This window comes from Struthio camelus, chromosome 2 (assembly GCF_040807025.1).
Source record: "Struthio camelus isolate bStrCam1 chromosome 2, bStrCam1.hap1, whole genome shotgun sequence".
NCBI lineage: Eukaryota > Metazoa > Chordata > Aves > Struthioniformes > Struthionidae > Struthio > Struthio camelus.
The window spans coordinates 131,568,709-131,586,708 of NC_090943.1; the positions used below are offsets into that span (position 1 = coordinate 131,568,709).

General features: G+C 36.0%; 1 protein-coding gene across 3 annotated transcripts in view; it reads right to left on the bottom strand.

The window, feature by feature from the left end:
* C2H8orf34 (chromosome 2 C8orf34 homolog) overlaps positions 1 to 18,000 on the bottom strand; it is a 164,141-nt gene that overhangs the window by 22,114 nt on the left and 124,027 nt on the right. For all 3 annotated transcript variants that reach the window (XM_068932555.1, XM_068932556.1, XM_068932554.1), the window contains 2 exons: positions 13,465 to 13,538; positions 2,712 to 2,832 (listed from right to left, as the gene is read on the bottom strand). In XM_068932555.1, coding sequence (XP_068788656.1) covers positions 2,712 to 2,832; positions 13,465 to 13,538 — 195 coding nt within the window. The remainder of the gene's footprint in view (positions 1 to 2,711; positions 2,833 to 13,464; positions 13,539 to 18,000) is intronic.

Genomic DNA, 18,000 nt, shown 5'->3' on the forward strand with positions numbered 1-18,000 from the left:
GATTTTCAGCTAAGAAAAAAAGCAAATCTCCAGTCTTACCATGTTATCAGATGTACAGCAAATACCAGAACTGAATTATAACTTAGGATTTTTAAAATACCTTGTCAATGCCATTTAAAGAAAAACAAACCACAGACAACAGAGCAACACAAAGGCATTTTCTTGCCTATAAGAAATACCAGAATAAGAATATGATTCATAACACATTTAGAAAATATTTATGCATTCAGAAGTTCTTCTTGTGATAACATATATTCCAGAAGTATGCAATGACCACAGAATGAGTACTACAAACCATATTGGCAAGTTGCTGGAATTAATTACCAACAAAAAATAATTGTCTGCTTTTTTGTGATATAAAGCAGCCACAATAACATAAGAGATTGGATCTCAAACAAAAGCATTATTGAGCAACATGCAGAGAAGGAAAAGAAAACTGGCTGCTTCAAAATCTGAGTCAGTAAAAATACTCTTTTCAAATATTGGGGTGTTTAGTCACTTGCTGACAGTTGGTGCTAATGCCCCAATCAGCTTTAGGCACCTACCTGTACCTATGTTTCATCCAGCATGTAGTCCATAAAGGAAAGGCAGACTCTTTAAGGAGGCATTTGGGAGCATCTGAGATAGATGACTACTTCTCATCATTATACAGCTAGCCCAAATCCTAATTTAGGCATATAAGTGATTGCCTAATATTGGATAGAATGAATAGGTTTCACTGCATTCAGTAAAAGAACTGAAACAAGAAAATTTGCTGATATCAGAGACACTGGAACTTTACAAATGTACAATGAGACAGATAAGGCTAAACAAGAATATGCCATTATTATCCGAGGTCCTCTGAGTTGATGCTTCATTGGAAATTATGTAATGGTTTTCTGTCAGGGGAATAATTGTCTCAGGCAGCACTGGCGTCATAATAAGAACTCAATTAATTAATTAATAGGAATAAGAGAGTCTAATATCTAATGACTGGGCCATTTTCTTGTGAAGGTCTCAGGTAGAAAAAAATTAGAGGGTGGTAAAACAGCTGAACCCCAAATGCAATGTAAGTTAAATAACAGGCTTAAAGCCAACCGACAACAACAGTATTGATGTGACAGAGAAGACCTTGCAGGTTGTACAACATCACACTGAATCTCAGAGATTATGAGAATCTAACGAGTTAGCTTATGGTTAATTGTTAAATATTTAAAATTCCATGTTGTGCTGAATATGGTAGTTATTATTGTCAGCTTTGTTTATGGACATCTAAGGAACCGCATGCTTAAGAGCATCTGGTATAACCGTGAAAGAGGAAGCAGTTAGGACATAACCCAAGATAAGGAGTTCTTCACCAGACCCCTGCAGAGTGACAAGCACAGGAAAACATGGGAAGGAGAGTGCCTCAATGGCAGGGGCCCATGGCATTCTCAGGTCCCTGCTGTGCACCCAGATACCTGACAACCATAGCTCAAGCATGGTGGTCTCCCATCTCCACATGCCTCACAAGGTAACTAGATGTTCCTGGGATTTTCAGCTTTCAGAGAGCATACATGGATTTTCAGCTTAGCTCTGCAGTGGTACATCTCTAATACCTATAGTGACCTGAACCTGACAAAAAAATTGGATAGTAGCATCTCATGTTTTCAGAAATGAAAAATGGTCAAAATTTCTTCACTTGTGGATGTCATAATTTTTAGTTCTTGTTCCATGCCAAGTGAAAACCTTTTCTAAATGCTGGTGCTTCCTTCATTGCACTTACAGCTTTGTCTTCTGCCCTGACTTCAGCTGCAATAGAGCCTAGACAGAATTACAACAGCTATACAGCTCCCAAGGCTTTCTGATCAACAGCACTAGTGCAATAAATGACTAAAGTCTTTTAGAAAACGACACTGAAAAGTGTTATTTGTCTCACTCCATGAGTGATTTGCAAGAAGAGTCAGGAAAATTTCATTTCTTCCTCCACCTTACATATACACTGCGTTCCAGTTCTGTATTACTTTTCCTAGATTTGGCCCACGAAGAGTGACTTTCTATATGGTCACCATGATACGACAAATAACATACAATATGGGACTACCATGCTATAGGTCCGTGTCACGCCATATACTTAAAGCTGAACACAAGAAAACAGTGATTACAAAGAACAACAAAATGCAAACTAGGATCCAAATTACCTTCTTTAAAAGTCCTGAAAGATATTTTCATTAAAAATGCATTGGGTGGTTTTTTGTTCAATCCTTTAGAAACAGTTGCCCTGTCAGAGATGTTGCAGAAATTTCACTGTACACGAGTCAACAGACATTGCTCAGCCAGAACTCTCACGACTCAGGCGGGCTCTTCCTGCAAAGCAATGCTTTCTCAATCTAAAGGCCCACTGCACTGTCTTTTGGGGAGACTAGTTAACTGTAGGTGAAGCATCAGTAATTTCTTATTGTATATGTCTTGGCAAAATGTGTAAAACAAATGTGCAATTAAGTTGTCAGGCTGTAGGACATTTAAAATACTTTAACTACTGTTTATTCACCATATTTACTGTAATTACACTACAGTGTAAAATATTTTATCCACAAAGACAATAATTTTATGATGTTTCTCTTTAATGAAGAGTGGGAGAAGTTTAAAGTTTTTATCTATTTTCATCAGCTTCTGAGATGGATCATCTTCTCCTTTGTCTAAACTACTGACATAGCTAGTTGGATGAGCTAGGTGTTTGCTATCATACATACCAGCTAGGTGTTTCTCCATGGTCTGAAGTTCTTTTGCTGCTAAAGAGTCCTTTAAGAGTTTCTGTCTTGGGGAACTTCCAGTTCTGGCACTCACGGCATCCAGGGTCCAAACGGGCTGAGACTTGCACAGATAAAAAAAAAAAAGGGGGGGGGGGGGAATGTATCTAAATCTACTTTTAGATTTGTATGCAAAACAATAAAAAACAGTGGAGTAAGATGCTGTCCTCATTTTGAAAAGTTAATCTGCTGCTTTATAACTAGAATTAACACATAAGGTTCATATGTAAAATATTACAAAATACCATTTTTACCTTAATTAACATAAATAGTAGTTGTTAATTAAAATCAATATTTCTAGTCTAAAGTAATTTAAATATGTACCTGTACAAAAGCTCTTGTTTCAAGCTGAGGTAACATAACAGGACAAATTATTCAATGATTCACATTCTATGCAGTTCCTTTTACTTAGTGGGGTTGCACTCAATTTAAATTACCACAACATTCGGTACAGTATCTCTGCAAAGCAGCACTCCTGGGAGTATCAGAATTTCCTAAACAAAATTGCCAGTGCTGTTTTATCACTGCAAGAAGTATTCCTTTTAGGAACAAAAACTAAATCATGATGGCAATACAGCAGCATAGAAGGCATGCTGGCAAACAGACTACCTACCCAATCACTTGATTATTGAATGCTGTGGTATTCAAAGTTACCTATATTTTCTGGAATCCATTCAATATGCTTTCAAAAAATGCCTTGAAATACAACACTATAAGGTAAACTTGACAAGTTTTTGTGTGTTCACTTGAGATAAACAAAAACATAAGACAAGCTGGGTGGCTGCAGACAGCTGCAGCATTGAAGTTTTTTTTTCTAGTTGGACTCTCAGGACATAGCGGAAGGTGTACCGTAGTTCAAAGGATGAAGAAGGAAATACAGGTTCGATAGTCCTTTGCTTATAAATACTTGCTTTAATAATAAAAACTCATTAAAACATTGTAGTTCCCTTTGTTTTTGGAAAACTAAGTGTAATTTTCAGAAGTAAACTTACATAGAATATACTTTATATCATTTCTAGATTTGTTCCAAATAAACAATGTCTTGTATGCAGCTGATCATTATGAAGCACAAATCTGTCAAGTATGTAAACAAATACTGTAGATTCATTTTTATAAAACAACATCTATACTGAAAAGTTGGACATTCACACATAAAAGCCTAGTCATATTTAGCAGCATATCAAACACTTCACAGATGCTGGTATTAACTCACACCATTGTTATTAACTCACACAATTTTTAGAACAGTAATGATATTTCTTGATGTGCCAGTTGGCTTTTACAGTAGTTCTGCTTTGGTTAAAGTTACCCATATTTAATCCCATGTAATTATAAAGGAACAGCTGAATAAAATAGTAAGTTATCCAGAAGTGGAAGTGACCCTACAAATACATTTATCTCAGATGTATCACTAGACCTGATATACTTGTTTCCCCAAGGGATTTTGAGCATTTGCCCCTTCAGGCTGAGTTGTAAATTTTATGCCCATGTCAGAATCAGGCTGGCTGAAGTCACTAAAGAGTATTTGCTCACATCACTAAATGTTGGTTTCTAATATATATTAGTTACTCAATATCTATCCCCAGATGGAAGATTATTTTATTCTGTGAGCAGTTCCTCTGAAACACATAAAACTAAGTAAGACATGGAATAGAGGGAATAGAGTCTGTAATAAAACGGTAATAAAACTCTGATATTTTAATTTTTCAATCAGTTTTTAAAAATACTCTGGTGCAGAGACTTCTATAGGGGCAACGGGCCTTTTAAATTAGGTTTTGTAGTGTATCTTCATAAAGAGCAAAACAGTAGGACTTCAATAATCACTATAGGGAAAAAAATCTTCAAAGAATGCAGTCTTTTGAATATAAAATTTCATGTGTTAATATAACTCTAATGTAGTAGGGAATAAAAATTAGTCAGTTGTTTATGGTAATACTTGAAGATCAAGATTCTTACCATACTAGTCAGGTTTATCACAAAAGAATTATTATGGGTTTTCAATAACCCCTAGTAACCCAATCTGCTTAAAATGCAAACTTCCAGTCTTAGTCTGGTGAACGGGTTTCACTCTCCCTCTCCCAATTTCTGGAGGTAAAATGGAGTTACCATCTTTTTCATCTCCTCTACTAGGAAACTTCTGCTGTTTCTTACCTTGTGTTCTTTCCTATACCTTATTTCCTTTTCTTTAGGCACAATAATGCAATACATATATAACTAAGGTGACTCTGTGAGTAAAGGCAATATAGCCTACTGCCTATAATGGAAACTACAGTAACGGGACAAAAATTATTCTTTATCTAAAGGTAAAAATCATAATACTGCTGAAGAAGTTTATAAAAACATAAATATCATGAAAACACGATATCTACATTAAATCACTTAAATTAGGAGACTTCAAATCATGACGATCATCAAATATAAGTAGTATCTTTAACACAGATTTTAAAATCTCATATAAGTTCATGAAAGACATAGATATGCCTGCGTATGAGCACAAACAGGCAAATGGAGACATGCACACACATACATTATATAAATATTTGTGTCTGCCTTCATCCTCCTAACATACGGCTACAGGAGACATTCAGAATTTGTGATAGCTTCTTGATGTAACACAGACATATACATTCTTTCTAAAAATAAATATTAATCTTGCATAAGATTTAAAGGAAATAAATTCACATATATTCACTTTCTACCATTGCATATTGTTACATGTTCAAATTCTCTTTCAGATATACAGTTTTAACCCTATAAAATTAATGAGGTTACTCACGACAAATCAAACAGTGCACTTTTGTGCATTATGCAATACCATAAGTTCATGCCACTAAAAAAAGCCAGAATAATATTCCACTACTAGTAACTACACAACAGATATTTAATATTTGTTTTTTAATTTAGTAATATGTAATATGTATACAGTAGTGTCTTACAAATAAACTTTTAGTTGTTAGAAATAATAATTATCAGAAAAATTAGAAAAAAAGAATTAAATTAATTAATAAGAATTAAATAAGAATTAAATTGCAATAAAATTAAATAAGAATTAAAAGGGCAAGAAGGAGGAGGGAGGAAACTACAGGCCCGTCAGCCTCACCTCCATCCCTGGGGAGGTGATGGAACAGCTCCTCCTGGAGGTCCTCACTAAGCGTGTGGAGGACAAGGTGGTGATGAGGAGTGGTCAACATGGATTCACCAAAGGCAAATCATGCTTCACCAACCTGACAGCCTTCCGTGATGGGATGACACTGGCTGGGTAGAGGAGGGCAGAGCAGTGGATGTTGTCTGCCTGGACTTCAGCAAGGCTTTGGACACTGTCTCCCATCACAGCCTCCTAGGTAAGCTCAGGAGGTGAGGGTTAGATGAGTGGACAGTGAGGTGGATTGAGAAGTGGCTGGATGGCAGAGCCCAGAGGGCTGTGATCAGTGGCACAGAGTCTAGTTGGAGGCCTGTAGGTAGTGGTGTCCCCCAGGGGTCAATACTGGGATTTTACTTATTCATCAGTGACGTGGATGAAGGGACAGAGTGTGCCCTCAGCAAGTCTGCTGATGATCCAAAACTGGGGGGAGTGGCTGACACACCAGAAGGCTGTGCTGCCATTCAGAGGGACCTGGAGAGGCTGGAGAGTTGGGCAGAGAGGAACCTTGACCATGAGCCAGCAATGTGCCCTTGTGGCCTGGAAGGCCAGCGGTATCCTGGGGTGCATTAGGCAGAGTGTTGCCAGCAGGTGGAGGGAGGTGATCCTGCCCCTCTACTCAGCCCTGGTGACGCCTCGCCTGGAGTACTGTGTCCAGTGCTGGGCTCCCCAGTACAAGAGAGACGTGGCACTCCTGGAGAGAGTGCAGCGGAGGGCTACGAAGATGATGAGGGGACTGGAGCATCTGTCCTGTGAGGAAAGGCTGAGGGAGGTGGGCCTGTTCAGTCTGGAGAAGAGAAGACTGAGAAGGGGTCTGATCAATGTGTCCAAGTCTGTGAAGGGAGGGTGTCAAGAGGATGGGGCCAGACTCTTGTCCGTGGTGCCCAGCAAGAGGACCAGAGGCAGTGGGCACAAACTGAAGCAGAGGAAGTTCCGTCTGAACCTGAGGAGAAACTTCTTGACTGTGAGGGTGACAGAGCACTGGCACAGGTTGCCCAGAGAGGTAGTGGAGTCTCCTTCCCTGGAGATATTCAGAATCCACCTGGATGTGATTGTGTGCAATGTGCTCTAGAGGACCCTGCTTGATCAGGGGGGTGGGACTAGATGGTCTCCAGAGGTCCCTTCCAATCTCAAACATTTTTGTGATTCTGAAACCTGCAGCGTAGACAGTTTTTTGTTCCTTCCTTGAAGCTAAACATTTCAGGGCTTTAACCAAAACCATTTTAGTTTTTTATAGGCAAGCTGAGGAAATGTATTTTTTCTATATACCTAAACAATATAGAATACAAAAAGTATTTTTTAACATTTTGAGGCTGTGAGTTCATTCATCTAAGTGAATACTACACAAACATTGACGGAGGTCCTTGGCATCTCCAGCCTACAACCTATGCAACAGCCTTATTCCTAAAGAAAAAACACAAACGGAAGTAGACAGCAATAGCTGAAAAAGAGGATGTTAACAAGAGGGTTTTGGTAGCATGCCAATTCAAGTGCTCTAGCAAGAAGATATTAATTTATACAGCTCTAGCAGAATTCACTGGTGCCCCTTCCCTCCGTTGGATGCCTGAGAATGAATGGCAGCAGTTATATCACTTAAGATATATACTCAGGCTTGCAAGCAATTTATTTAAACCTTCTTATTCCACTTAACCAAAAACTATCCTTTGTCTATTGGCCAGGTGTAGCAGAGATAAAATACAAACTTCAGTTAACTCTGACTTCAAAATGTATAATGATGACAATAGACAACGTAGGTGGAATAATCTAGTATGTATGTATAAAGAATGTACAGAAATAGTCGTTTTCAGTTCTTTTAATATCTCCCAACCTCCAGCTGCCCTTATTGTTCATTAAGCTTTATAAACAACCTATTTAAACTAACATAAATTTTATAAATGGCCTATTTACATTAACAAGTTTTTAGATCTAAATATGAAGATTTTTCTGAAAAACATCCTTGTTTTTTTAACTTCTGGGCCCGGTTCACCAACTGTGAACTCTGAAGGTAAGGCAACGTCTCTTTACATCAGACCATCCGGATACAGCTGTCAACTTTTAAAATCAACTATGTGCACAATTTTAAACTGTTTTCCTTTGCATATCTTCAATATTTCTTCACATACAATATACTTATTATTGCATTCTTCGCTTAGATTACATAGCCAAATTGTTCCCGAAAGAAAAATTACAAAAGATAAAACTAAAGGTAATCTCTTCCATTACTGCTTCCCTGAAATTTTGGAAAACACCATAACTTAATGGGAACGCCACAGTCAAACACAACATACAATTAAGGAGATTACAAATAAGGAAGTTTTTCCAAGATCATAGTTATGTGCTTCAGTCTGCAGCACAGCATTAGTTTGATGGCATACCTCAGTATAGCTTTTACTCCTAGAAAAAAAAATACAGAAGTGAACACCTTGATCTTACCATCAGGCTGAACTGATATGAGCTGTCATATCTGTGTAAATACCCCCACCAACTCCTGAGCAATATCTTAGAATATCTAAGCTCAAGAGGAAGGCCTTAAACTTCCTAACCTATAACAACATCTGGAAATCAAAGGCTTGTTAGAAAAGAAATTATTCTTTGCTGGTGGCCATAAAAAGAATTATTAAAGACTGTGGCCTGTACTTCTATGCCATTTTGGCCTAATTAAGATTCAAACACCCATGTATTCAAAGGTGCATGAATGGACACACATACATCCTCTTTTCAAGCGCAGTTTCAGGGACTCTTTAAACAGAATCCCCAGCTCGCAAGAGAAAGCGCATCTTCATTTTTAAAAACTTCTAACGATGAACTGCATGATCATTGTGAAGCATGCAAGAAATTGCCATGGAAAAGAGAGCTATGCTAGTTTCACCTAACATTGTAACTCATTTACAATTCAATCATTAGTTTCTGATGAGTTGCAAATATAGAGTGAATTTTGATTGAATGTTGTTTTCTACATAGTTTTGCTAATCAAGTGCAAATGTTATTAATTTGAGGAGATATTACTGTGAGAAAGACAACCATTCTTGGTTTTCTACATACACTCTACCATTTCTTGGCTAACCAAGCTTAAATATAAAAATTTGCCAGTTTCCTTCAACTAAAAAAGAAAAATTTCTGTTTGTTCAATAATTCATTTGTAAATCTCCCTTCCATTTAATTCTGACCAAGAAGCTGAGGACAATTGTTATTCAAGCATGTGAACTTTTTGTATAATATTTTGTTTGAAGATTCTTCATACGACAGTCATTTCTCCATAGGAGTTCACCAAATGTTTAATCTTTCAGTTTCCACAATGTGTTTAGGCACATGCGGTGAAGTAGTGAACTTGTTTTTTAAAGTACTCTATAAATAAATAATCCTCCTCAGAGTTCTGTTCAAATCTGCCATCTCTAATCCCTGTCTTCCACATTAAGCCCTGTTCTTGAAATATCATGTAATTGAAATTACAAGCTTTCTGCTTCCCATGGCAGTCAGCCAGGACATTTTACACTAAACCTACATTGAAAAAAAAAGTATTGAGCTAGTCTTCTCCACACAACAATTCGGGTTAACTTATACATAGATTTCCTATTTACAGGCAAGAGAGAAAGAGGAATCTGTGGGCAACTGGGAATCACCTTTGTTTTCAGCATCTGAAATGAAACCTGAATAGTTGTTTTTTTTTTTTTTTTTAATAATTCAGCCCTGTTTTATTTACTGTCATTTGGAGTAATATTTTTGAATCTGTCAGGCCAAAGATACCAAAGTCTTAAAATACTGAATATGATAGGTAAGAACAAGACACTACCAGATTTTTTTTCTAATTTTTTTAAAGCTCAGAAAATTCTCTCAATTTCAGATTACATTTTAGAAGATTAAATGTTTTAAAATAAGAGTATTTTCACTCCAGAACACATTTGTCATTCTTTCTGAACCAAGAAATTTTGAAGGTTTCCTTGGAAGCACTACCCACAATCCGCATGAAATGTCTGCCAAGGGTGCTGATGGAACTTGGCTTTTGTGGGGCCAGTGCCTTTCTATAAGCAGTCTTGACAAGGACGGAGCCTGGGTCTCAACAGGGAGACTGGGCAGCCATGCCATGTGTCACAGAAATAAGGTAGGCATTTGGATGGACTAATTTTTCCAATTTGCAAAACAACATCCACAAAAAGAATATCAGCAGATAAGAAGTGAAAAAGTATTTTAAGCACTACAGCTGCTCTCCAAACCAAAAGATAACTTTAAAGGTAAGAAATTACTGTTTTGCAACTCTCTCTCTCTCTATATATATATGTATATGTACATATGTATATATATGTATATATGTATATGTATGTGTGTATGTATATGCGTGTGCGTGCATGTATATATAAAATGTTGTATTTATTTTATTAAATTTATTTCACTTAGATTAGGTCAAGATCAAAGAAATTCAATGTATGTAATTCAAACTATTTGCTTAACTACTTGCAGGAATTTTTTCCTATTTCTCAAGGACCTTGACTTTATATTCTATTATAACACTGCAGTGTTAATGTAGCTACAGTAATTACAATTACTCACTTACAGTTTTTTGATTAGTTGTAATAATCTAATATTATTATTTAAAATTTAAATTTAAGATTAAAAGGAGAAAAATTTTAACTTTGTGTGCTTGAATTTTCAGAGCTAAATCTATATACTTGCAAAAATGCACTTGCATTTGAAAACACTTGTAGCAAAATTTATTAATTTTGCATGGATATTATATAAATATTACCTTCATAATTCATACTACCTAATAGGCACACCATTGCTGTTCCTGATGTGACACTGGAAGTCTGAAATATTTATTTTAATGACTAATCTGCTAATTGCTAAATAGTGGCCCCAATCCAACAAATAATTTATATACTGAGTTAAATATCCAGGTTTAGGTGTGTTACAGTGGTTGATTATGCTCAAACCTGTACAACCACTAAGTTACTTCCCACCACTGTTCCCAGAAAGAATAGTGAGAAAATAATGAGAAAAGCTAAGTCTCTAAGTCTCTAAAGCTAAATTATAGTTAAAATTAAATATCACTGAAATACAGCTGTATTCAACATAGATGAATAGCGAGAGCTAAAAATTTAATTTTTCCGTGTGCATGAAGCCTCAAATCATTTCACAGATTTAATTATCCTAAGGGAATTTCTGTATTTATCACAGTAAATCTATGTATGTTTGTATTCTTACTAGGAAAGCAACTGAAAAGTTCCAAAAACAGTAGGGGAAGCAAGATAAAAAATACTTAAAGGAAAACACCTCTATAAAACAATTTTTTTTTCACAAAGAGCAACAACTCAAGGCCAATTCATGCAAAACTGCAGCTGGACAACTTTTTTCCATAATTTCTGTTAAACACTTGGATTAGATTGGGTTACATGAATAACTTCCAAAGAAAAATATATGGTTTTTTATGCACATATAAGGCAAGATGAGAGAGTGCAAAGAAGAAAAAAGCAATAACCTTGAGTCCAGTTAGGTGCAGATAAAGAAAAAAAGAAAAACAGCACAAGTGAAGTCACAGCCACTCAATAAAAGTTCCCAGTGCATGTCTACTGCTTCTTTCTGTTAACAGCTGTAAATTCAGTAGCTTCCCCTGACAGTATACTTTGCCACTTCTCCCAGAATTTCACCTTGCCATCTCACTTTTCCTAGTATCACTTCAGCATTTTCCATAAAGGTTGCTGGCAAAATATTTATTAAACTTTTATCTTTAGAAATATAAAGCAAATGAGGGCACTGAGTGCAAGCCACAGCAAAAATCTCAAAGGAAAAAAAGCTTTGCATTTTGCCTAGCTCCTTTGTTATATTAAATATTTGTCATGAAATGAGCCCTGTAATAAAGTAGGAATAAAGTTTTGAATGTTTGTCCACTTTGAATGCTGGCAAAACACTGGAATCTGGGAAAAGTGCTGACTCCTGTAAATACTTTAAATTGCTTTCCACTAGCACTACTTATTTATTCAGTAATCACTTTGTTTGGGATTATGTGGTATTGAAAATATAAGATCTAAATCCCCAAGTGTTTTTTTTTCCCTATGACTAATCCTACCAAAGTAATGAAAACTCTTAAATTGAAAATAATATGAAATGTTAGTTAATAAAGACAACTCATAGTAGAAGATATTAAAGCCTGTAGAAAACATTTGCAGGATGGGGACCCAAAAAGCAGATAAAGATGGGGCAGTTGGAGGAATTCAGAGTTTCATAAAACATAGTCAATGCCTTGTTCGTTTGTTTACTGAGGATGGATTAATACATGAATACCTGGAGCTAAACCAGTAAAAAAAAGGTAATAATCTTTACTTATGCTCCACATTTTACAATATATCCTTTCAAGTTTGACATTTGGGCATATTGCGGGAAATACTTCAAGTGCAAGTCTTACAAAAAGTCTTTAAGGAAAAATGAGTCTAAAATATTAGCACACTTTCAAACTTAATAACTTCAGATATAATATGCCTATTTGAGTTACTGCTATGATCTAATTTGTCCAATTATAAGAAGTCTACAATGAACATCATATTTATTCTTTTTATTTCTCATTTTATATATATATATATATATGTAAAAAAAAAAGATATAGGCAAAGCATATATAACTGATACAAATGTATTCTGCATATCAATTCTGAAGTCATTCTGCAGATATACATTTCTATTTTAAAGAATTTGTAAGAATACATTGCAAGAATGCATTTATCTGCACAACTTCCATATAAGGAACCAAAATTCTATCTCTATATTTTATATGTGAGGATTGAGAAAGAATAAGTCTCAGTGGAAAACATTAGGGCAACCATGGAACGGATCCCTGCTTCTTCAGAAGCTCAGATTTCTAACACAACACAACTAGCTCCAAAGTTCCTATTATATCCATTTCTGAAAATTATTTAACTGCTAGTTATGCGTTCTGCAAACTGTAAAGATTTCCTTCAACTTCAAAACAAGAAATACTGATGAAAATATTAACAGACATTTCCCTATTTTTTAAAAAAGTTAGTCAGACCTTTTAATTAAATACCTCTTGCATACTAGTTCCAAACAAATGTAACCAAAAGGCTACATTATAGTTGAGATGTTGTAGTGTCAAATTTCATAACCAAATTTAGATTTTGAATTATTTGGTTAGTGTTAATTATTTTGTTGATGATGATTATTAATAATTATTAATTTTGCCAATTTGAAAATTATCAAACTAGTAAAATAGATTTTCCACCACTAAAAGAACATACAAAAATAGTCTAAAATAACTGCACTTTCAATGGGAGACATGCACATAAGTCATTGATAATGCATGGTTTCATGTGAGATAATAACAACAGATTTCAAAATACCACTGTTCGTACACTGAAAAAATTAAAATTGCCTTAGAATTGGATATTAAGAAGTGACAGGCAAATTAAGGAGTTTTCTTTTCTTTTTTTTTTTTTTTTGGATGACAGTGCTGGTGAGCACAACTTTTATGTTTATGCAAAATCCAATTTTTATCACATTATTTTCATTATTTTCAAAAATTGGAACATTATCCATAAGAGAAGATACTTACAGATCCTGCTACTTGAGAGGCACTCTCAAATTCATCAATATCTTCCATTAGTGTTTCAACCTCAGATACTCCAGCTGTTCCAAAGTGGTAGAAGAGCAGTAAGTCACTCTAATTAATTAAGCATAATTAGTCACCTTGAAAATAAAATACCTGTAAGTTAACTGCTAGGATAGTAAATGTCTCTACCATGCAAGCACTGCTTTTCAGTTACACTTGGACAGATTTTAACATATATCTGGGCTCAAACTCATGAGCCTAATAGAACATGGAATAGTGTCTCTAACACTACTACAGTGATGACCAAAGCACCTTCAGCTGCTGAGATGTCTTGTAAGTTATTATTTTTTACTGTTAAAACTGAATACTGTTTGTCTTTGACACCATAGAGCTCTTCAGCTCTGATAAAAGCAATTTAGTTTAATTTAATTCAGTTAAACCCACTAGAATGTAGTTAAACACTCTTGAAATAAGCAGTTCTCATCATTTTAGGAAATATTTAAAAGCCATGCAGGCCATGATTTTTTCCCATGCTAACACAAGTGTAAAACAATATGACTTCATTAGAAATCCAGAATGTCTCTTTAACACACACAGAAAAAACTTAACACAGAATTTATGTGTCTACATTAGAGAAAAAAATCTCTAAGTAACATGCTAGATAGTGTCACTGCTTGCCTGGCAGTCTGCTGGCACTTAGATGCTGTTCATAAGCAGCCTAAAAAGCAAGGTACCCTGATCTTCCCTGAGCTCTGCTGTTATACAGACACTAGCAGGGAGGTCCTTACCTTTCCAGAATGACCTGATTCGTTACATATCTCAGACTATGCTTGACATAAAGATAGAACTATGTAAAACTACAGCAGCCATGGTCACCACTTTTATTGCAAACACAACTGAAAGAGGAGGAGGAAAAGGTGACGAAGTTGCAAACTCATAAAGTGGTCAAAGAGAACTGTTTACAAATTGGGAGATCTCTTCCTTCTCTCTTCCCCCTGCTCCTTTTTTTTTTTTGGAGAGACGTTCTACGACGTTTTTAGTGTTTTCTCCTCGCTACACCTACCTACTTGCTGAAGATGCAGGTTTTCTGAAATACCTTTTGGAAGGGCTATGTGGCTCTACAGGTGAGCCAGTAACAGCCTGCTGTTGAACGAATCCAGATTTTTGCCACTGTCACGTCTGGTTCTCATCCCTAATTTCCACATATTGCCCCCACTTACCAATTTTTTACTCCGGTCATAAAGTTGCATCTGGAATAGCACTATACATGTTTGATGCAATCCTTTTTCCAATGAACATCCCCAATTTCAAACTTTTCCTCTACATCCAAATGCCTGTTTTGAAGTTTCTACTATATTGGTACTTTAACAGAAAAAAAACAATTTAGAAGCTATATATCATAGCCTTTTCAAACATACTAGGTAGAAATACAAGTTAGTTAATTGCCAATAATAAAAACCAACAACTGTTTGATTCATGCAGATAAGGATGGAACTACTGATGTGAAATTTGCTTGGTAAAATTTACCCAGCACGCTAAATGTAATGTATCACAAAACAATCGGTAGACCTCACAACACAATAGAACAGGAAATACCACATGTACACTGTGCATAGCACCATACAATCTATCATTTTCAATCCAATTATGTTATTCCACGTAGCGTCACAAAAGAAACAAATCTTTTCCCACACCTCCGAAATATATGCAGCTGCATACTGTACTGCAAAGTAGCTCATTTTACAAACAGCTTTTTTTCAGATAAATTGGGCAGTGCTTTAGAAGCGCTATGCTTTTCCTTTACCCAGCATTAAGAGTTTGTTCCCTAATTAGATACTGTTTTTCACACTTCCTTCTACAAGAATGCACTGACTGCAAAGAAATTAGTTACAATAATTTTTTTTCATAGTGACATTTGCCTTCTGCCTTAATATCATGGCTTTCATTTGAAGGGTAAGACATTTAACAGCAAAAGGGATGGAAACATGCGCTAATGCCTAAGTCCCTATGGCACTTCTAAGCAATGGGGATCAAATGAACACTTGTTTGTAGTGACAATATTTCATAGTATCCAAACTGAAAAAAATACACATTGGTAGACCAACTCTACTCTTCCACCCTAAAAAACAGAGTGCGGGCTAACAGCAGCAGATTCCTACTGGAACAGTCCTGTTGCAGCATCTATCTTCTGGAAATCATTTCCTCACCCCTTCCCTTCATCTATCTGTACAGAAGAGGAGAAAGGCATCATGGAAAACGTTCAAAGACAGAGTAAGAGGCTTAATGGAGTACTGATCCATGAGAGAAATCTGAGAGGCCTGGCATCTACAGTGCAGTCACACAAGTTCTAGTAATCAGAATCAGAAGCCTAGCTATTAAATTCTTCACTTAATTATTTTCTGTCAAGATATATGGCCCTATGAGAAAGAAAAACAGTTTTGAAAGACTTCATTTAGGATAGTAAAGAAACTGCAGTGTTAAAAAGTCTTATGTTTTCAGATCTCAAAGACTGATTCTCTTCTCTCATTTTTATTACTTAGATCAAACACAATTCTCTTTAATTCAGCTGGATTACACTAGAGGGAAATCAGCATGGTGGTTAATTAGAAGCAGGGCCAGATTGTCAGTGGAGTCAGTATAGTGCCTGACACTGCAGACGATCTTTTTACGCAAGCTATTGCATTGACTTTATTAGGTGGAATTACTTTAGTAAGGCTTCTTTATAAGGGCTGTTAGGTCAGATATGCAGCCAATTACTTCTGAATCTAGTTCATCCAAAATCCACAAGAGAGACATTCCAGGTCTAACAGTTTAACAGTTTGCCCACTAACCTAGGAACAAATCATTATCCACGGAGAGATACCTCAACTTTCCTGAGCATCAGCACCCTGCATGAATAGTCCTGAATCACTGGTTTGCACCAGCACTTCTCAATGTATAGTTTTCTCTCTGTAGAGTCATTGGTACTGGTAAGCAAGAGCAAAAAATAAATTCAAACAGCCCTGGAAAACCCGGGTAAGTGAAACCTATTGGTCACAATCTTAGAGGACATAACTCAAAATTTAAAGTGCTACATGATTCTAGGTTGTTTAGGCTTTTCTAACAACAGTCTCATTTTACAGTCTCATTTATCATCTTCTTCACATACATAATACTTTTGGAAATAAATATCAGATATGCAGAAAACAGATTAAATGCTGCATTTATAGGAAAGATTGATAGAACGGGCAGCTGCCCAAGGTTTATGCCTGTTTCTAGGCTGTGCCTACTTGTAAAAGCCAGCTGTATCTTTTAATCAAAATGTATTGCAAGCCAATATTTTAGGAAAAAATATATATATATATTTTAAAAGGCAGAACATTTCTGAGTATGCTTCTTGTCAGAAATTTGGCAGTACCTCACCGCTGACCTCAGTCTTTCTGCCCTAAGGGCTATGCTATTTTCTAGCTATATGGCTAATGGGTTCACATAGATTCACACATGTGAGATAGATGTAGGTATAACAGTATGAATTTTGTTGCTCCACCTATCTACCTTTCCCTCCCTATATTTTTTTTCTCTAGGAAAGAGGTACTTCAACTTCTGTATACCCATACTGACCAGAGTCAGAAGCATATGAAGTGGTCAAAGTCAAGATGGCTATACCACTCTGCTCCATACTCTGTGATCATGATAGAGGCAGCTTTATTATTACAGAGCATCCAGCACCTCCTGACAGTTTCCTCTTCTTCCATCCTGGTGTCTCTGCCCCTTAGCATCAGTGCCAACTTTCTGCTCCCATTAAACAAAAAGAAGCCTACAGTTTCAGAGGGTGGCACGGTAAGGTGGATATGTTTCCCCTTTAGGAACTTAGGGTATGCGGAAAGGAAGTTAAAGCACACAAATCCATTTAAAATGTTTCAGGAACAGTAGAACTTTTTTCTGTCTTACACCTCTATTTTTTTCCACTGCAATAATCTTAATTCTCACATATACAATAATATATTCCACACAAATCACCAGCATTTCCCTTCCTTGGGATCACTCTTACAACAGAAGAATTTTGCCCTCCTTTCACTGGGCTTCAGTGCAGTCACCAGTCTGGGTCTCTCTTGCTGCTGACTTTCATAAGACTTGTAAGAGCAACATATTCTGTGATTTTGAGTCCTCTATCAATTTATTTTTGAAGTGACCAACAACTGATGAACAGAAAAAAATGCATTAAGTCATGTATTCTCAAGAAATCAATTCAAAAAATTTATCTTTAAACATACACCAGTTACTAATTTTGACATATGTTCCTTTACAAATGAAAAGAAAGCAGCAAAAGATCAGACTGCTATCGTACCTAATAGCTCTAAATAGCAGACATTTAGTAGGATAATTACAAATAATAAAAGTTGGCTCTGATTTGTTTTGCTTTAAGTAGATGAAATGGCCATCAAAATCTCTGGTTGCTGAAGACTAAATTGTAAATCAAATCTTCCTATTGATAGACTTTGCTGGTTCTGCCCAGCAGTAAGGGAATGGACTGAAAGATGTATCTTCTTAGGAATCTCT